At 46.0% G+C, this 21,771-nt stretch overlaps 1 protein-coding gene across 2 annotated transcripts; it reads right to left on the bottom strand.

The window, feature by feature from the left end:
• Window positions 1-1,910: 1,910 nt before the first annotated feature.
• MARCO (macrophage receptor with collagenous structure) lies at window positions 1,911-12,478 on the bottom strand. 2 transcript variants are annotated; one of them, XM_072342057.1, is made up of 15 exons: window positions 11,446-11,656; window positions 10,325-10,426; window positions 9,810-10,040; window positions 9,581-9,616; window positions 8,392-8,436; window positions 7,935-8,033; window positions 6,727-6,825; window positions 6,563-6,607; window positions 6,234-6,329; window positions 6,085-6,138; window positions 5,066-5,110; window positions 4,816-4,923; window positions 3,935-3,976; window positions 3,442-3,618; window positions 1,911-3,128 (listed from the first exon to the last, which is right to left on the bottom strand). In XM_072342057.1, the coding sequence occupies exons 1-15, from the start codon at window positions 11,558-11,560 to the stop codon at window positions 2,998-3,000; spliced, it is 1,425 nt and encodes a 474-aa protein (XP_072198158.1). In that variant the 5' UTR covers window positions 11,561-11,656; the 3' UTR covers window positions 1,911-2,997. The 2 variants fall into 2 exon arrangements, with proteins under 2 accessions (XP_072198158.1, XP_072198157.1); XM_072342056.1 differs by lacking the exon at window positions 11,446-11,656 and adding an exon at window positions 12,265-12,478 and having other exon boundaries at window positions 2,858-3,128.
• Between the last annotated feature and the right edge of the window lie 9,293 nt (window positions 12,479-21,771).

Raw genomic sequence — 21,771 nt, 5'->3', positions numbered from 1 at the left:
CTGTTGACAGAATGCTCAGTTTTCTCCCCAGTGGGAGAAATAGGTGAGTAGGTGACATTTGATGACCCAAACTGTCCTGCATCTCTTCTGATTTGGACAAGAAGTGGTCAGGGACAGTCTGGAAATAACAGTAATCCTAAGGGAAACTATTCCTTTCTAATTAATTGTATCCCTTTTATCCATGACAGTGTAATTGAATTTTGCTTAACTAAATCTTTTTAATTGGTGCTGGGAGGGAACGATAAGCACAGCTGTACAATTCTTTGCTAGCTGTTGTAGACAGCCACCATGGGATGGTGAGGCTGGATCTTTGGGAGTCCTAAAAGATGGGACTGAAAACACTGAGCTACATGTTGGTGAGGAAGAGGATGTGGCCACATAAGATGACCTCAGGCCTCTATGTTTTTGTGGATACAAGGGTTTTTCCACTCCTAAACAACAGTCACATGGTGACATGTGACACTTTTCCTTTCCTGATAAGCTTTCCCTTGGGCTGGAGAAGAAAATGTGGGGACACGAGTGCCCTCCAGGTCAGATCAGAACACACCAGAGAGTGAATCACAAGAGGTATTTTTTTCCTTTTTCACAATACTATTCTGGGAAGACTGCTTGGCTGCAACTTGGGTCACTGGGAATCCTCACCCTGTCTCACAGCTTTAGGCTGACTGGTACGCACTATAGCCCATCAAAGAGAACAAGCACATTTGCGTCCCTTCTGGTTCTCATTGGAATGCAGGATGTGGGGGTGAAGTCTTGCTGCAAGGAGAAAAAAGAAGCAGGGAGGGATGCTGATGCTGGTACTTGAAATGCATCCACCAGGGCATGGCATGGCCTGAACTGGGATGAGGAAGCTGTGCAGTGCCGGAGCAGCAGGAGCAGAGTGGGTGGTGGCCCTTGAGCTCCACTTAGTGTCGGGAAGCAGCATCTTTAATCAATAATAAGCCTCTGTCAGCCGTGCTGGGTTTTGATGTTGCAGCAAGCTGGCTGTGGTCTGAGCACTGGTGTATGGCCAGTGTAACATGATGGAAAGCACAGTGATGACAGCAGAGCAGAAAGATCCCAGGCTGCAGCAAGTGAGGATTCACTCAAACACAACAGCTGTAGAGACAGAAATAAGGGAAAGAAGCTGCTTACCTTCAGAAGGCTTCAGGCAGGCAGAGATCTCCAGAGAGATACCTGCATCTCCTTCTGCCAGCCCTTAAATGAGGTCTGGGAAGAGACGGATCCTGACTCCAGCCCTTCTGGTCACTCACTTGCATTGCATACACCTGAGTTCCCCTGGGTTTACCCTGCTTTCCCACCAGGTGCTCAATCACTGGCTCAAGTCATGACTTTTAGCATTTCCATTACAGTTCACCAGTGCTCTCGCTGATCTACAGAGTGCTTATCTGACATATTACCTGCTATTTGGATAACTTATCTCTTGTTCTACTGTTGTCAGTTAGTGTGAGCATGTGAATCTGCTAAAGGTGGACTTGGAAATTTTGCTTCTGGCACCTGGAAGTGAGACTACAACCCAGCAGGAAGCTCACAGCCTCCAAAGCTCCTGCTTGGGTGTTCATTTCCCTTCTCAGAACAGAGTGAACCATAGCCATGTGAGCACTTCTGCATTATTCAGCCCCATCCTGGTCACTGCTGGACATAGCTGGGTTCAACTGTGCTGAGGAGCAGGCAGGCTGAGCTCTTTGCCCTAGCACACACTTATAACCCTTGCTGGTTGATCTTTATTGTGGCACAGCAGCTATTTCCCTGATGTCTATTGTTCCAAAATGAGATTCTGGGGGGATTTAAGGGTTAGCGTTGGGTACATGGCTGCTTTCCCTTTTATGGCAGTTTTGTCTGATGCAAAACATACTACATTAGCAAGAAAGATGAGAAAATGGGAATGTAAACAGCACCAAGACAGGAATACAGCTTGTAAATCCTTTATTCCCTAGCAGTGGCAGTGCTTTATTTACATACAGTCACCTGCTGTTCTTACCAGTACCACTCATTTTTTCCACTTAGATCCGGGTTTGTGAGCACCAAAAGTGAGTCTAGAAGCTGTGTAGATAAGTGCGGATGTGGCTAATGCTGGTGCAGAGATGTGGGGTTGCTTACAGACATTTCTGACATGTTAAATATAATGTCAACAAGTGGGTTGCTGCAATGTGCATGCAATGTTTATACATATGCTTCTTGTCACCTGCCAAAGGCCCAGTGCTGTTAAAAAAGGGAAGACTTTAGGTTATAAGAGTCTTTCAGCTATTATCTCAGACACAAGTCTTTAAGGCAAAAGCCTTTGGTTTAGGGACCATATTTTCACTGTGAAAGGCTAGTTAGTTGATAGTTCACCCTTATTGCTTTTATTTGTCATCTCTTTGTTTTAGTAGAGCATCTCATTTCTAAAGATCTGATGGCACTTAATTTTATACATGAGATATGGTGAGGGTTTTGTTCCTGAGAACAGGTCAGAAAATGCTGACAGAGTAGGCAGGGGACTTGGCCAAGGTCAAACACAGGATCTGTGCTAAACCTGGATCCCAGGCTGGTATGGCTGCATTTTGACCTGTGATCATCATCTCAGCTGAAGGACTTTTGTGTTTGCATACCAAAAAGATCACATAATGATCTCTGTCTTGGATATACGCTTTTTACGACGGGCTTTAGGCCAGGCTGACAAGAGCACTGTGTTAAGGGCTGGCCAGCAAAGCTGCAGCACTTTCTGCTGGCTTCTCCTGTTCTCTCCTATTGCGCTGAGCTAAAGCAGAGCAGCTCTACAGCTGCTGCAAGGTGGGCTAGTGGCAGGCAGGTGGCAAAGCCATGTGCTTGATCACGTCTGAGCTCCAGTTGATTTCTGACAGCTGGGATGCCTCAGGTTATTTGCAAGTCTTGCTATTGTTGCTGATTAATGGAAAATAGGGTTCCATCTGTATGAAGAAGCTGGATGGATGCTATGAACAAGGTTCTTACAGAACACATGAGTGGGCAGTGGTTCCTGTGCAGCCCTGTGTCCCATCAGACACACTCCACCCCAGCATCCTCATCGTGGGAACAGTTGTGCGCACTCCAGTCCGATTTGTCACACTCGTAAATTGAATGTTCATCCCCACTGCAGTTCACGTTGTCAAGCCAAATTTGCCCAGTGCCTTTGGGGAAAGAAATAAGAAAAATAAATACAATGAGTAACAAAAGAAACAGTCACCAATGGACAGAAGAAATACTAGTATGCGCTACTCCAAATGCATGCGTTGGGTTGCAAATTTGGTGAACTGAAAACCAAGCTTTTGGGCACAGTTCAAGCAGCAAATGACATGTAGCCTGGTCCCAAGGGGGCTGATCTTCCCCTTTGAATCCATCCTCTTTGCTCTCCTATTGCTTGTGGCTCTTGCAGGGCATACGTTATCTCCCAACCAGGCAGACAGCCTTGCAGCCCAGCCTGGGCAGCTGCTAAAGACTCACCTCCTCTTGCAGTGTAGGCAGAGATGGCATAGCTGTACCCCATCATTCTGCAGACCACAGAGGCATCGTTGATGTCCCAGTCATCATCACATATTGTTCCCCAGGACAATTGGTGAAAGATTTCCACACGGCCCCTCCTGCCCCCTCCTGCGATTCGTATGATGTTGTTGGAAGAACCTGATGGATCAGAGGAGACAAAAATAACTGTACTAGTCATATGGACAGGAGGCAAGCAGCGCATGGAAAGACAGAAGCAGTGACTGCCCAAACTGCACGAATGTTCCCATCTCCATTGCTGCAGCTGGAGTGGAACCAGAAGTTACTTTTATCTCAGGTCTGAATATTTCAGGGTCCTGTCCTGTCTCCAGAGGCTAAGCTCAGTGATATTATTCAGCTCAGATCACTTGGCTCTGGTAACTGTTCTGCTGTGTGCCTGATCTGTTAGCTGTGATACCAGAGTCAAGTGGCAGAAGAGAAAATAAAAGTGCAGTACCTCCTCCCTGTTCTCCTTTGTTGCCTTTCGTTCCTGGAGAACCTGTTCCAAGATGAAAAAACAAACAGTTATTTGACTGTTGCTTGGGGAAAGATCCTGTTATTACTTTTTATTGAGTAATTGGGTGGGTCTCTGTGTGGAAAGAACCCACTGAAGTGGCTGACTCTCTCCCCAAGAGAGTGCCTGTGCTTGAAAAGACATGATGAGCTCTATCACCAGAAAGCTACCACCACAGAGCACCTATTGCCACCTCCTTCTAGGGAAGGAGAGCTGCAAATCACCCACAGACTTATTCTCCTCCTCCACCTTCCTCCTAGAGACAAAGGTCCAGGAAAGGAGTGCACAGAGGAGACCCAGATGGGCTGCAGGTTGCTTTTTGTCTGAGGGTTCTTTTACTGTTAATTGAAAGCTTTTTAAATACAGGTCTTAGGGTTTTGGAAAGCATTCTGTGATTGTAAAGGAACAGCGTAAGGATTGTGAGTTTTTGTAGTATTGTCCCTTTTGAACTATTGTGGGCTTTTTTGTTCTGTTTTATTCAGCAATTAAGAGAGGCTTTGTTAAATAGTCCTTGTGTTCCTAACTGCCAGGTAAATCTCAGTGGCACAGTGCATATTGCAAGATGTCTTTGTAGACCGCAAAGAAGAAGGTAGAGTTGAGAAAATCCAATGTATCTGTTTACTTGCATATCTTTAGAAAGGTCCCCAAGCTGTAAATGCAATACTCTTCAGATTCAACTTTTGGAAAGACTGATCTTTCTGTTGAGTTCTTCCTGTAAATGTACTCCAGGTGTAGCTTGTGCCAATCTATGCCATGTCTGTGATATACGGTGTCAAGCCCAAATGTCCCATTAGCTCCACAGACACCACAGCAAACAGCCTTACCTGGATTTCCCTGGTCTCCTTTGGCTCCTTTTACTCCTGGTTCACCTTTTAGACCTTTACTGCCATAATCACCCTTGCTTCCTTTTTGACCAATTGGACCTTGGATGCCTGTATGGAAAGCAGAAATGCCATTGTCCTTTCCCAGACGAGAAGCATGATAGGCATTTCATATTGAGAATGGGAACACGACATATAAAGTACCATTCTTAATCATTATCAGAATATTTAGTGTTGTCAAATGAATGTTTACCTGGTGGTCCCTGGTCTCCTTTTACTCCTTTTTGCCCTTCAATACCTACAATCAGCAGAAGAAAGAAAGATAAATACTTATATGATTTAAAATGTTTGTGGAAACATGTACTGATGATGAATTTCACCGAGTCCACGTTAGCAGTCTGCACTACAGGCATCTATTAGTCAAGTAGGATTCTTACTTCCCACTGTGTTCAGGGAGGACCTCACCCATTCAGAAAATAAAGATGGTGCAAGTTGCCTTCTGAAGTGGATTGATTTCTGGTCATTTGTATCACATCTTAAATTTCACTGATAGAACAAAGACTGGACTTTCAAGTGATCCTCACTGACCATGTAGAAAGCCTAGGCACATAAACCCAGGTGCAGCATACATATAAGTACATAATGTTGGGCCAGGTGGCTCTGTGGCATCCAGGTATCAGTGCATGCAGGAGGGTGCAGCACTTGGACCTGACAGTGTGCACTACGTAAACTCAGAGTGAAAAAGAAAATACACCAGGACATTACCCTGGGTTTTTGGGTGCCCAGGGTTGTGAGGTCAACTTCTTCAGGTGGAAGGTCAGAGAAAAGGTCTGAGCTAAGCACTCCAAGCTGGCCTCTTAAGAGACCTCTGCCTTCAGTGCTACAGGCCAAGACAGGTGCTTGTTAGTCAGTCTTCCACCAGATTTATAGCCTGTAAAATTTGCTTGTAGTGCCAGGGGAGGGAGGTTGGATTTTCATTTATTTATTTATTGGTTCATCTTAAACCGTTGCTTTGTTTGTGCATTTTCTGTTTACGTAAAAATGCCGGCAACATCACTTCTTAGTACATGCTGCAGATGCCTGAAACAAACCTGCCAATGAGCAGCTACCCCACAGCAGCCAGGCAGGGGGCTGGTGCTCACCATCACATCCTGGGATGCATGGAGCCAGGAGGGCAGAACTCAATAAACTGCCTCCCTGTTGCTCCGATCCCATCCCCATACTTTGCACAACACATGCTTTTGATCACAGACCTTTTTCATTCTTCTTTACCTGGTACTCCTCTGTCTCCCTTTTCACCTTTGGGTCCCATATTGCCTGTCATTCCTGAAATTAAAAACAAAACAGCAAAGATGAAGCCATCACACGAACTGAAGCCAGTATAGGAGTGCCAAGGGGTATGGATGTCAGTAGCTTGGTACCTGGAGAGCCCTTGGGCCCAAGGTCCCCTTTCTCCCCCTTCTGCCCAGGGCTGCTTGGGCCAGGAGGTCCTGGGGGGCCAGGAGGTCCAGCTGAGCCTTGGAGGTGATAAACAACAGCACATGTGAAGAGCAGTCAAAACATGAAGAAAGAAAATGAAAGATAGCTCAGTCACCAACTCTGCATTATGTGGACTGAGTTGTCCCAGAGGAGGCAGAACGCATGCTAGGTCCTTCCAAATGGTGGACCACCCTGGCAATGCCACTCTTAAAGAAATCTTTCTTTAACAGTCTCATACCTATAGAAAAAACTGCACCTCCTTTCTGCTTACCTGCTTCTCCTTTCTGCCCAGGACGTCCAGGTTCCCCTGCGCTACCTGTAACAACATCCTAGCATCAGTGCTAGCAGGATTTAACCAAATGCTTCAGCAAGAACAGTCCTGCACCACAGTATTCACATGCTGGTGGCAGGTTGTGCTGTGTCTCCTGCACTTACCATTGAAGCCTGGCTGTCCTGGCACTCCCTGGTGTCCTGGAGGACCCATGGGTCCATGGTTCCCTGGATTGCCCTTCTGGCCTATTTCACCTTTCTGCCCTACCAAGAAGCACAGGAAGTGTAAATAATAATAATAATCGTCACCATCATCATCAAATATTCATCATCTCAGAAACCAGATAGCACCCCCTTCCAGCTGCATCAGTGGCAGAGATTGGCCTCATACCCACATTTACCATTCATTGGTAAATAATCCCACTGCAACTCCCCAGTCTATTCCCAAAGTATCCCTGCCCTGAAATAGGTTTTCTTCCCTAGTTAAACCTCCATTACTTCTGTCTATAATGTTTGCTTCCTCTAGCTGTGGTGGAGATGGAGGACATCTTATGGTACTCCTGTGCTTTCAAGCAATTGCCACATCTGTCCTTAGACTTCTCAGTATATTCCAATAGAGCTGAATTACTTTAAGTTGTTTAATTTAGAGTGATATCTCCTTCATGCTTCTGCTCCAGAATTATCCCTAAGACCTCACCTTTGGCTATTTCTCCCACTTTCCCTTTTTAAAATCTGGACCTGTGCTAGCTCTTGTGGGTTCTGATACTTCTGAGGAATCTCTAGCCAGCTCATCCAAATGTCCTTCCTCAGCTGCACCACATACAGCTTCTTTTTGCTGTGCTGCATTCAGCCTTTCCTCTCCAGGTGCATCCCAAGCAAGAGAGTTGAATGTGGTTTATTCAGGATATACCACTAATACGTGCTGCTTGGGAGAAACATGGTGCAAGACTCTTCTACTTAAGGTATATAAGCCTGGCTTTTAAAACAAGATAAAATTCTCAGAGGTAGGTTTTGCTATAGTGAGAACTAACGTGTGCTTCTGCACATAAATTATGTTGTATTATTTTGTACCGTGAAAGTGCTACTGTGCTAGTCTGGAATAGGCTGCTAATTCAAGATCTGTGCCTTTCCTTAGGCAAAGCTAACTTTATAAGGACTGTTCCATGGTGTAAAGTCAATGTTTTCCATGTCTCCTTCTCCCAGCTGCCCTCTGGGATATTGCTGGGATAGTGAAGAATCATAGCATGGCTTAAGTTAAAAGGAATCTTAAAGATCATCTGGTTCCAACCCCTTGCCATGAGGTTGGAACCTCTAGACCAGGCTGCCTAGTGTTGCATCCAGCCTGACCCTAAATGCCTCCAGAGATGCCTTACCTGGAATTCCCGCCTGTCCTTTTATTCCTTTTTCTCCTTGTTCACCCCTTGGGCCAGCAGGACCACGATCTCCTTTACTGCCTTGCAGTCCCTGTAAGCCTGCAGGGACAACACCACACCTATGATGCTGCATTAGGTATCATGTCTCATTAATGTCAGCAGGAGGCCACACAGCACAAGACAAACTCAGCTCCCCATGTACTAGAGAGAGGTGTTGGGGCAGAGGATGTCTGCCCACCATGGCCAGTGCAACGGCACTAAAAGCTCACTTTTAAAACAAGTATTTTTCCAGCTGAGTTTTGCTTTTGTTTGCACTGATTTTATATAGGCTTATTTCTTTCAACTCTAGTGACATTCCTGCTGACTTGCAACTTGACTGAAGGCTACCCTTAAAATAATCCATAAAGCCACGTTATGCTCATCCACAGAGGTTATTCAGATGTTAGAAAAGCCTTACCTTGAATTCCTCGGTCTCCCTTTATCCCTGGTGGTCCCTGCAGCCCTGAGATGTGAGACACATATATCAGCTGATACACATCATCTATTCATAATAATGGTTGAGAAGGATAGGTGAATTTTTTCATCATCCTTTGTACATGTGCCTTCGGTCACCACTGAGACTGGTGTGCAGCTGGCAGAGGTGAGCACAGGCACCCAAGAAGGGTCCATGGAGCTGGGCTGGGTGTGCTGGGCAGGGACCAGCTGTGCTTCAGCCAAGCCAGGCCACCTGCCCACCCACATGGACCTCTGGGGAGATCTTTCTTGAACAAGCACTAAGTTATTGAGCTCTGATGAACTGTATTAACGTTTGGCAGGATGTGGTGTTTCAACATTGTGAATGCAGCCAGGAAGACATGGAAAATTATTTTTCTTTAATTCACCCCCCCTTGGAAAAGCTCATCAACATAGCCAAGAACTGAGAATGGATGAGATACAGACCTGACCTAACAAGGGGTGAATTTTAGATCATTACAGGATCACAGGAACTTGAGTTTCTTTGGAAAATGCTGAGTCCAACTTCTTCTCAGCACAGAGCCAACATGAGATCAGGTCTTGCCGCATCCTCACAGACTGCAGACATTTATCTCCTATGACTGGTACCGTTCCATCACAAATCAGTCACTACTCATTATATGCATAGTTCAGCTGGGGCCCCTAAAGAGCAGGAACTCAGGAATTGTGTTTGAATTGTTCTAGAGTTGTGCACCAGGTCCTGCTGTGCCTGGGGCAGAAAACCCAGTGGCAGGATACACATAAACCCTTTGTAAATGTTTTATCTCCTCCATGGTCCTTTCTTTTCTCAGATGAGGATTTGGGAAGGGTACTGCAGACAACGACCAGCCATGGTTTCTCTGTCACCCTTAGCTTCTCTTGCAAGGTAACAGTGGAAACAAATGGAAACAAAGTGGAAACAGATGGAAACAAAACTGTGGTCAGCAACAACCATGGGAGCACTCAGGCAAGCCGAAGCGTCCAAGAAATCAAAGTGTGCAGCAGTTCTCCTTGTGACAGGGCACAGGGGGGTTGTGCATTTAGTAGGATCTGGATCTAGCAACTGAAATCTCAAATCCTCACCTTATGTCTCTCAGGAAAAAAAAAATAAAAGAAGAGAGAAGTTGTTGTTTACAGTTCATTTACCCACATACCTGGTGGACCAGGTTCTCCTTTGTATCCAGGACGCCCTGAAACAAATACATAGTGGTTATTTTTCTGTAGTCAGGACCCGGTGCACTGCAGCATTGTTAACTGCATGACAACGAGACCAAATCTTGCCACAGTTATTCCTTCAGAACTAGGTTTCCCCTGGTTCAGCAGGTGGTGCAGCAGAGCCATTCCTCCCCACCAAACAGTCACCATGAAGAAACTGAGCCGTACCTGCAAGCAGGGTGATGTTGCTCATCATCATCATCAGGTTTGCATTGCTGCTTTTAATTACGGTGATTTCCTTTTCTAAGTGTCTCCTCCAGTTTTCTTCACGTCCCATGTTCCTCTCTGTGGAGTTTTTCTCCAAGAGAAGGTTGTCGGCATAGGATCTTCCTATCATCTCTTCAGCATGGAAGGCATTATTTTCCTGACATTTCAGTATCTCCTCCTTCATCTTAAACACTGTGGAAACAAAATGTCCATGCAGTGAATATACAACTTCATCTGGCTGGGAATTGCTTGGTCAGCCAGGAGTGCAGATATTTGGCCCAGATGCATGGAACATATAGGGGTTGGGGATGAGCTTCCTGCAGAAGCAGCTACTTTGCCTTGTGTGCAGCTGTGCTCCTGCAGAGATTTCCCATCTCTGAGCTCATCACCTACACTTGTGCTGTCCCAGAGCAGCCAGCAAAGCTGCCCAGGCTTCCAAACGGTGGATGGAGGCTACAAGCGGGGTGGATGCATACCTTTGTACGCCAACAGCACCTGGCCAACTGTGAGCAGCAGCAGGTAGATGACAAGGGCAGTCCGAGTACAGCATGTGGATGGCTTTCTCCGGATTTGAGGCTCTACAAATCAACAGAAGTAGGACAGAAATCCTGATGTCTCTTCTGCCACAATCTCTACTTGTTTCCAACCACTTCAGGCTTAGGACCCTAAACTCTCCTTCAAGGTCTGATAAGCCAGGCAGGCAGCCTTTCTCTGCCTCCTGCACTGATTGTGCATTGTGATCCACTGTCAGCATCTTCCCCATAGCTGCCCTAACACGCTTACTACCATCTAGACCTAACCCAGCCTGTGACGGTGTCAACATGGCACTTCTCCTTCTGCACCAATGAACCCTGTCTCCCTCCCATATCTATGTCCCAGGCTGCTGCCATTCAAGGAGGGCTGCTCAAAGTACAGGTTCTCCCTCCCCAGAGCACTGCACGCACGTGTCTCCAACAGTGATCCATGCATACATCAAAACAAATGAAAAATCAATAACAAACTGAACTGCAGAACAGATGAAAACAGGTCGTAACATATAAGGCAAATAGTCACCAGCAAAGATAAAAGAAACAAAATACTTTGTTGAATTTGAATTCTGCCATTTAGGGGGAAAAAAAGGGGGGGTGGGGGGGAAGTATTTCAGAAGTGCTAATAATTACTTCAGACATGCAATAATTTACCCTTAATTGAATGTTTCTTTTTTCCCCAAAGTAATGTAGTGAGTAGTTTTAAGTTGTAGCTTTAGAAGAGTACAATGGCTTAATTAGTTTTCCAATAGGATGGTTGAGTCAGCAATAAAATATTTATATTCAGCTAAAAACTGAGAAACTTTTTCAAATTGGATCTGGTGATTCCAGTATCTTAACTGTTAAGACATGAAATTGTCTCAGTGCAATTAGGCATTTCTTGAAGCAGGGAAGGAAAACTATTTTCTGATGCTCAGCTTCAGCCAGAAAGAACAATTACACTTTTTAATATCTGTTAAAAAAAGGACACATTTCATTTTCAATGCAAATAGAAAATTTCATCTTTATGTGGTTTTCTTCATAGACCCAATAAAATCTGCATCAATGAATTGAATAAAAAGAAGCCTTACCACTAATCTGAAAGGTTGTAGTAGCAGCTGAGGCAAAGCCAGTCTTGTCTGAAATACTGAAGGTGCTCATATCACTTGAGTTGCCATCTCCTCTGCATCTGTCTTTGATTTTCATGGCAAATGTCTTGTGGCTAACCTAGAGCCTCATCAGATGGAGGGCAGTGGAGAACTGAAGGAACTTACTTTCTGCCTCCTGCTTTGGTACGCTCTCCGATAGGTTTTTCCTATTTGCTCAGTTTTTATAGACTTATGAGAACTCTGATGTGGTAATTTGAATGGTTCCTCAAAAAAAATCCCACAAGCTAGGATGTTCAGCAGCTCTCGTGTGCTTGCTCAGAGCTACCACATCCACAGAGCTCTGTTCCTGAAAGAAGTTTAGCAATGAGTGATTTGGTATGGCTGCACTTTGGGGTTGGGCATGAGGTGGTTTCTAGTGCAAGTAAACCTCCTTCCTAAGGAAAGGAAATCCCTAGTTCAATGTTAGCTTCAGGATCTGTCCCCTGTGAGATGAGGTGAAACACTATGTGGTGATTAAATCCACATTAATGAGCAGCAAAGTGATGGTGCATGACTGAAAGAAGAGATGAAGAATCAGGAGGAGCTGTGAGGACAAGCAGTTGGTGGGTGGTGTTGATGCCCAAGTCGGTATTGGTGTAACACAACCTCTTGCTGAGGTCTCTTTGAACCAATTCCTCAACCCATGGACACAGTCCCCACCACCTGACCACCACTTCTCTCATACCCTGTACATATCACTCTTACATTTCACCATCACTGAAATCTGTGCCAGTTTGCATTGTGTGGAAGGAAGTGACTCACCCAAGCCAAGCGAGAGCTGTCGGTAGGTAACGGGCAGAGCCTTCTGCTCCCACTGTCTCACCACCTGCTGTCCCCTCTGAGGTGTGGATGAGCCACTGTCACCAGGCCCCATCCCTGGCTGCACATCCTCGCTCAGCTGTGTGATTGCCGAGACCACATCACTTTGCAAGGCCATTGGAGAAAGAGCAGTGTCGCTTTGCATAGAGTGGAGATGGAAATCCACAGCCAGCCCCAGCCAGGCCAGTGCAGAGATCCTTGCTTCTGCACTTGGAACATAGCACTCTAAAAGGCTTAAACTAAAAATAAGTGGGGATTTTGAGATCCACTTCTGTGTTCTCCTTTCAAGCACTCAGCTGTGACCTGGGTTGGCACCAAGACAGAGGAAGAGGAGATCTCTACCCTGGTAATGTTCTGCTACGTGCTGCATAGGAACTAGGATGTTTGCTTCATGGTAAAGGGCTAAACTAATCCCGTGAGTTTGGGTGACTGAACCAGCCTGAAGTCACTGCTCTTGCTGGGCCAGGTTCAGTCATTCATCTTCTCACCTCTCATGGCTGCGTTGTGGCTATGCCATTCCCAATGTCTCAGGTGACACAGGCATTAAAGTAGGGGAACACATTTTGACAGTCCAAATGCACCCTGATCTTTCGTTTCTTGATGCACTATCACTGGTTGCAGCAATAAACTTTGATTGTGCAACTGAAATTACTAACTCAGGAAAGAAAGAGCAAAAGTAAAAGAAACTGCTGACTCAGCATAGTTGTCCTGGGTTGAAGACTTACTGAAACAACAGGATTCATAACAGAACAGCAATTTCCAGCACAGTATGGGACATGTCTGCATCAGCCTCCCCCTCCTGAAAGGCTCTGCTAATATCTTGGGGAAAGGCCTGCTGTTCTACAGTTCACCATAGCCCTTCTTTTCCCATGTTGTGCTGCTAGTAGTACATGCTCAGATGAAGATGCTCATCAAGCCCTCATTGCAAAGATGCACTGCATCTGGACTGAGTTTTGTGGATAGACTATAGCTGCATCACTATCATGATCCCACAGGTAATTGATGATAGAGGGCAAGAATTTATCCTAAAATAACTCAAGTTATAAATCTCTTTATCCCCCCCACTTAAAAAGATGCTCTAGCTCAGAGGTGTTTACCCGTCTATCTTTCAGCATAGCAGCATTTCTAGACTCATCTAACACATTCCAAACTGTCTTAGGCATAAATAAGCAGAATCTGGGGGGCTTTGGTGGCCTTCCAAATATGAGGAAAAAAAGAGGTGGGGCCATAAACAGACTGTATTGGGAAAACCAGGGAAGCAGCCTCCACCATTTTGGCAGTTGCCTATAGATTGAAGCAAATGACACCTAAAGAAGCTGATGGTTACTCTACATCCCAACACTTGTACTCATGTTTCTGCAGCTGGGCTTCAAGAAATAGTAGTCCTGTCCACAGGTCACACTGCAGTCCCACAGAAACAAAACCACAGTTTGACATAGCACACATCTGACAGATGTGCACCACAAAGCCATTGGTGACCAGAGCTGGTTTCTGCAGCAGTAGGCTTGCTCATAAACTTGCTTATTTCATTTGCCCTTTCTCACATGATTTTCCTATCCTTTCCTCTTTTCAGACTGAATTAGGCTGGTGAGCTTTGGCACCCCAGCCAGTGCTGGTGGTAGGTTGGCCATGGCCATCAGTCAAATGCCTGCCCAGCTGCTCACTCATGCTTCTCTCTCATGGGATGGGGAGAAAAGAGGAAAAAAAGTCAGAAGGAAGAATCCTGACATGCTCACAGTTTGGTGGGGAAAGCAAAAGCTGTGTGCGCAAGCAAGGCAGAAAGAGGAATTAATTAATTCTCTACTTCCCACCAGCATACAGATACACAGCCACTTCCTGGAAAGCAGGGCATCAGCACGCGTGATAGTTGTTTGGGAGAACAAATGCTATAACCACCACTGTCTCCCCTTTTGCTCTCCTCCGCCTGACCTTTTACTGCCAAGCACGAGGTCTTGTGGAGTGGAAAAACCCACATGATCAGTTTTGGGTTTGCATTGTTCTCCCCAGAGGAAGACCAACATCTTTGGTGCATGCGCACATCTGGGAGCACCACTGAATTCAGGGGATCCCAAGGCACGTTGTGAGAGATCTGCCCACTGGCAGCTCTTGAAGAGGTAAGGTCTGGCACATCCCTTCACTCACTGCCCATTGGGGTGCCCCTGGTATCACACTGGCTGCCTAACCACTAAAAAGAACAAAAACAAAGGATTTGGCTTCAGTGGCAAGGAATGCTGCAGTGCCTGGAATGTTTCCATGCAGAATAGAGTCATGCAAAACCTGAACACCTTATTTGTGCTGGGGCATGGAAGCACAGCTGGATCTCAGACCCACATGGGAGCAAAACCCACCTTCGCCTGGGGACTCATTTACCTCCACTTCACGTCCTTCCTCATCCCTGGTGCTGCCCACAAGCATGAGGCCCATGGAGATCTTGTACCCCCATGTGTCACCTTGCAGCTGTTAGGGCAGCACCCAGGGCCATGGCAAAGCACTTGTGTTAAAGCAATAAAATCCCCAGCACTGCCTGGCTGACATCTCTCCTTTCCAGCTTGATGCGTTGCTTGGCTTTGTTGTAGAGATGGAAACCAGATTTTCTTTCTCTTCCATGAGTTATTTTAATTTGTATTTCATCAGAACTTGCTTCTTCTCTCCCCTTTTTTCTTTTTTCCTGCCCTTTAGGCTGGATCCAGCTGCACCATGAGTTCAAGAAACCACCTGCAAAATATTTTAACAACTTCAACCTGCTCTTTGAGGTGAATTAATACCAGGTTGGCCTCTGCAGCTCAGTGGAATGTTCAGGGTTGGCTCAGCAGGCCACCCTCAGAGCTCAGCAATACATTGGGCAAGGCAATCACTGTATGTGCTGCTGTGGTCTCCTCTGCCCAGGTGGATGCCCACAACCTACCCAGCCAGGCAAGATGGTCCTTAGCCTGTCCTCACCTCCTCTGTGCTGGAGAACCTCTGGGGTTAGGTGGGGTTCAGGGTGGTCGTAATTTCAGACATGAAACAATGCATTTAAACTATGCAAGCAGCCAGCAGATCATTCAGAAGGACATTCCTGAAGAGGTTTATTATCCAATATTGTCCTTGCACTGGGGCACATCCCAATTAGTTGCACGCACATTAATGTGTTACTGTAGGTCTATCACTGTAAACAAATTAAGAAGCTAATAACTTGGGCTTCCACAGAAGGACATCACAAGATGGTTTGTCTCTGATAAGGTTTCTGGACCTAATTTCCATGCCCTGAATGCTATCAGCAAACACTTCAGCTTGAAAATCCATTAACCTGTAAACACCCTATGCCCCTTACTCAATGAATGCAAAGAGCAGACATGTGAGCAGCTATATACACAGACTTGAAGCATCCCTGACAGCAGCCTGTATAGAATTAACTCAAAGCACCTGTCTTGTAAAACAGATGTGCAATGCTAGCATTAAAGCCCAGCCTTGGGAAGCTCTTCAGGCTCCCATCCCTCTTCTCCTGCCAACTCCACAGCAAACCTCATCTCCCCAGTGAGGTCCATTCCTGCTCCCAGTGACAGCCCCACAGAGATGGGCTTGCTCAACACACGTCTAGGAAATGATAACCTCAAGCATGAAACCACTGACATCAGCACATGGGAGAAAGAAATCGTCAGAAGAGGAAAAGGCACTTTTGTGGAAGTGATGTTGCCACCCTTCAAGGCGTAGTGGTGACAGGAAACCACACCTCTCACCTTTAGGTCAGTGTGGCTGCTTCACTTTAGTTAGGGTTGATAACCAACTGCTGCTTCTCCAGTGCTGTCTTTTGCAAGGAGAACTGATGCTTAATAAATAATTTCATTTCTCAGCATGGAGCTGAGGCTGAAGCCAACATGGGTCAGGAAATACCCCAGAAGAAGGGAATCAGGAGCTGGTGAGAAATGGCAGGAGTGGGGTGAAACCTGCTTTTCCTTCCCAAACAAAAGCAAAACCCTGATGTTCCCATCATCTCACAGAATGGGCTGTAATACTTGTATCAGGGTAGACAAACTGGGATCAAAGAGCAAAGCAAGAGACTTTTTCCTGTACATGCTTTCAGATGCTGCTCTGTCTAACAAAGTGGTTGGAAGTGCCCAAGTGCCTGGGGAGTGGTGTGATGCTCAGATCTTACCAGCAGCTTGCTTGCCCCAGGCATCAGGCAGCACCTTCTAGGTAAAACCAATGCTTTTGTACTGGCCTGCAGCCCTTGGTGCCCATTTCCATATCCAACACATTGCTCCTTTTGGGAACTCACTGGGAATTCCCTTTCACTCCTGCTACGCTGGCGATGACAGATCAAGCAAAGCTAAAGTGTTTTGATGAATAAAAACAGAATTTGCCCCACAGCCCTGACCCTTCTCTAATTCCAGGCCTTCACATGAAACCATTCCTCCCCCTCCTCCCCCCCCCAGTAGTCTCAAGGTCTTCCCTTGGGTTCTCACATTTATTGAGAAAGTTGGAAACCCAGAGTGACTCCAGTAGTGGCTGAAGCCTCTAATGCTATCAGTTCAGGAGAAACTGCTGTTCTCACAGGCCCATGGATGCCTGAGTAGAGTTTCTACAGCAAGCTGTTGAAGAGGGCTTCAGATGCCAGCATCCATGCTGCTAACACATTTCCCAGTCTTTTCCTGATCAAGGTGAATGAGGGCTTTCTCTCTTTTCCCAGTTCAAACTTTTCTCCAGGGCCCAGTGTTTTGCCAACAGCCCCATCCACTTCACACAAGTTTTAGTCCTCTATCCTAATCCCACTGCCAGTTTGAGTGAATGCCAGGTACTTCAGTACAGAGAAGTAAGAAGGGATGAGGGAGGGATCCTTGGAGGATTTCTCTTCTCTAACCACACATCAAGCAGAGCTACAGTAATCACAGAAATAATAAAGTATGACCTGTAATGATTTCCCTCTGCTCCAACCACCAGGAAACCTGGCAGGAGGCAAAACTTAAGCAAAAACAAACACCAAAACCATGCATATATATACTCTTTAAAAGAAACAGATTGAAGAGAACAGGGAGAAATCCATCAGAAATAGTTTTTCATTATTGGTCAAATATTTAACTCTAACCCAATAAAATAATAAGATCTGCTTGTCATTATTTGCCTTTGTTAATAAGATGGATATTTTTAATTCAGTGCAGCACACTTGATGGCATCAGGAATTTCCACACGGAGGACCCCAGTTTACATTCCCTGCAGTGCTTAGATTAACTGAGCTGGTATAAGTGCTTGTGCTGCACCTTGTCTAATGTTCCCAGGGTGCAGGCAGGCACCAGAATCTGGGGCCTCTTCCAAAATGCATTGAATAAAGATGCAGCTTCTGCTGGAGACTGACAGTCATCAGGGCTGGGAGGGCTGAGGTAGGGTGCAGGGGGATGACAGGTCACCATGCCCAAGCAGGGAGTTCCTCTGCTGATGAAGGCAATAGGGCAGGAGAGACAGACAGTGCTCACTAGGAGACCTATGGAGTGCAGTGGTCCTCAAGGCCCTCCTTGGTGTTCCTCAATATGGGAGAAAAACACAGCAGGTGCCTCAGGTGACCCTCCCTGCTTGGTGAGGCTCCTGCAAGATCCAGCACACACATTTTGGGGCTGGAAGAAAGGGGGTGGACGTGCGTGGGGCTGAGCAAGGGAGGCCAGCCCAGGCAGAAGGAGGCTGAGCCAGGCAGCCTGGCCCTGCTCCCCTCCCACCCACATCTGAAAGGGATTTGCAAAGAGCTCAGGACAAGGCTCCAAGACCTCCTTCCCCTTGCCAGAAATATTAGAAAGACACAGGGAAGAAAAAAAGTCAGACATGGGTGTCAATGGAGTATGTGACAATCACAGTGAGCTTCAGGCTGTCCTAATTTCTCTCAATTGCACCAAGCAAGCTGCTGAGCAATTCACACAGCTATCACAGTGTGAACTTGTCTGAGATGCCACATGTTAATCATTACAGGATTTTGTCTGCAGAGCATCAGTCTTGCATTAATCTACTTACAAAACCATACCTTTCTGATTAAACATATTTTGAGTCTTGAAAGGGAATTCAGATTGGCTTCGTGCGAACCTTTGTATAAGACTAAGGAAGCCTGGGAGAGATGGTCCCTCTTTATAGAGGGAAAAACATATTAACCTGACTTCTGCTTTGAGGTGTGTTTTAAAAAGGCTCTGTGTGAGGACCCCGGATTGATGGAGAGACCTGAGGTGGGAAGAATATTAAAAAAGATGTCAGCGTGCCAATAAAAGCATGTGCCAGAAATAAATGCGTTATCTATTAGTCCATCAGAGAAAGCTAAAGAAAGGCATTCCTTTATGGAGAGAGACAGCCTAGTAGCTCACTCCATTAGGGGAAAATATACATATATATACACATATATATATGCACATCAAAGCAGAAATGAGCTAATTCCCAAATGTCACCTCACCTTCAAATCACAGTGCCATAGTTCTTTTCCCAACTTCAGTGATTCTCAGATCACCTCACCCAGCCATCCACCTACCATCAAGACTGCCCACTAAGCCATATCACTCAGTGCCACATCTACACAGTTCTTGGACACCTCCAGGGATGGTGGCACCACCACCTCCCTGTGCAGCCTGTGCCACTGCATCACCACTCCTCCAGAAAATGAATTCTTCCTCATATCCAACCTGCAGCCACTTGAGGGCTGGGTGTTTAAGCAATCCCTATGAAGAGACTTGGGTGTACATTTTTCAACTGGCAGCAACTTTGAAAATGGCAGTACTCAATTAGAAGTGGCTGTCGAGAATCTGTCGCAAAAATGCTTCCCAAAGCAACGAGAGCAGCAAATCCTACAGCATAATGAAAAGAAGGCAGATCAAGGTCATCCATTTCATTCTCCAGCTTAAGAGTGTGAAGATCCAAGCAAATGAGAAACAGATGGGAAATTAGGCACTGCTCTTACTTGGATGCCTTTTGTAAAGCAGTGGTGCTCAGGCTATAGAGCAGCGTGTTTCTGGTGGAGATGTGATGGCTGGAGAGCAAAAGTCCATCTCACCTCCTCACAGAGAGCTGGGCCAAGAGAACTTTTGTTGTAGACAGTGTTTTGTCAGCCTATTAACAGTGTTAGTCGAAATGATAATAGCTCTGCTGGCACAGAAAGTCCTACCCTGGTGCACACAGTATGATGTGATGTCTCAGTGGCCCTACCTGGAGAGGGCACATTGTGCTGACAAAATAGTCATGTTCAGTTCCTCAGCCACCTGCATGCAGATGCTGGTTGTGGGAGGAGGAGACTCTACCCCAGTACCCACACAGGTAATGGGGCAGGAGATGGGGGCTTCTGTCTGCTCCTGGACTGCACAGAGCTCTCATATGACCTAGCGTGGGAAGGAACAAACAGCTGCTAATGGCAGGTGTCACACTGTGCAGCCACAGTTCAGTCCATCAGCATTTCCAAGGCCAGTCATCCACAGTTCTCAATAAAACAAGTTGAAGAAATAAACACAACTGATAGAAATATATCCAAACTCTGAGACATAAGCACATCACAGTCCTACATCAGTGTCCTAGGCTGGCAGCAAGCTCGTGTTGCTTAATTATGATATGTTGTATATAGCAAATAGCAGAGGACAAAAACCCTGCTTTATTTTCACACTGTGAAGCTGTGTCTGCTCTGCAGCTGTTCAGAGCACATATATCAATGCTTCTTGGCATCCCCACGCACATGGAGATGCTGGGGATATAATCAAGAAAGAGAAGCTGCGAAGGGCAAGTCCCAAACTTACCCTTGGGAAGGGCAGAACTGCCTTCTTCCTAATGCAAGCTGATTTCCTCCTATTGCAAAGCACATTAAAGTTTTTTGCAGAGTTGTTTTTTTTCCCCTTTTGGTACCAGCTGTCTTTTTGCCTTGGCACTTGTTTCCTTGTCCCCACACTGGTGCAGCGCAATGGGGAAGCAATGCCATCAGGCAGTACTCAGTGAGGAAAATGCTATTCCCATGCAGCTCCAGGGCACCAGGGAAAAAGAAAAAACAGCCTGGGAGAATGGAAATGAGAGTTTCCTGGAGCTCCTTCTGCCTTTAATTAAGCTCATTGTCATTTTGGTCAATTCCTGCTCTCTTTCCTTCCCTCGCTCTGTCTTTTCACCCTGAAAGTCTGTTCAGAGGACTCAACCCAGCTCTCGAAGCTCCAGTTTTAATTAAAGCCATTCAGTGGCTTTGAATGACTAATGACCTCTTATCAGGTACTGTGCTACAAATAACAGGCGGGTGACCTTCCCTCCCACTCTTCATTAATACGCTATTATTTTTTTATACTGCTTGCCCTGCCAAGACTCTTCTTGCTTTAAAATAACGTTAGAATAGAAAACCTCCTCAAAATACATTTTAGCAAGGAGCAAAGGGCACAATCAGCATAAAGAGGCTGATGAATGAAGATGCACCATTCATTGCAGGCACACCCTGAGAAGCCCAGCCACAGCTGGGATACAACTCATCATACAGACTTCAGCAAGGATAAAGCAAGTCCAGATGGGGATTTCTACATGGGGTGATGATTACAGAGATAGAGAGCAGCTGCATGGGGCCATCAAAGAAGCTGTGAGTGTCCCATCCCTGGAGGCACTCAAAGCCAGGTTGGATGGAGCCCTGGACAACCTGAGCTAGTGGAGGGCAACCAGCCCATGGCAGGGGATCGGGACTGGCTGGGATTTACAGTCCCTTCTCATCTAAGGCAGTCAGTGAATCAGTGATGAAGGGGAGCACAGGGTCAGGACTGATCAGGCACCTGGGACTCAGGGTTGGGGAGCTCATCCTGCTCAGTCTTTAGGGAATGCTCAATAAGCCACCCCAGCTCAGCATGAGGAGAAAATACAACTGAGATAAGCAGAAGTTGTTAACTGGGCCTTTGGTAATGCCCTGACTTCTTTGTCAAGAGAAAAAGAAGAAGAACAACAACAAAAATCAGAAAGCAGCTTCTTCTCCCAAGGAAAGTTCTCTTTTCTGGGTGTGAGGGAACCTGGTTGGGCTGCCTCTGGGTAAGAGGGCTCCTCTGAGCTGCTGACCCCTCGTTGGGGTCAGCTCACTTTGCCTACCTCCTGTGCTATTCTACTCCTACTAGTGCTAGAGATATTGTGTTTAAGAACCATGAAGATGTAGCCCTATAGGATGCAGCAGGTATAGTGGGGATGGCTTAGACTAGATGAACTTAATGGTACTTTCCAACCTTAATGCTTCTATTCAGTTTCAATAAGCTCCTGAGATGCGATCTGGGCACAAGAACCTGACATTTGCCCTGCAGCTTACTTATCTGGAAAGCCTATGGCATGTCCAAATCTACAGGTGCATTATGCGGGCTTCACCACAAATTCACATTGCTCTGCTAGCAAAAAATGAAGCTAAACTAATAGGAGTGTTGAACTTCTTTTTAGACTTCTCAAACACTTCATAGAAACCAAAAGGAGAGATGTAACATGATAGAAAGCACAAGAAAACAGCAGAGCAGCAAGGTC

The sequence above is a fragment of the Excalfactoria chinensis genome, chromosome 7, assembly GCF_039878825.1.
Source record: "Excalfactoria chinensis isolate bCotChi1 chromosome 7, bCotChi1.hap2, whole genome shotgun sequence".
NCBI classification, from domain to species: Eukaryota; Metazoa; Chordata; class Aves; order Galliformes; family Phasianidae; genus Excalfactoria; species Excalfactoria chinensis.
Note: the sequence above shows the minus strand (reverse complement) of the source record. Positions and strands in the feature narration are given on the sequence as shown.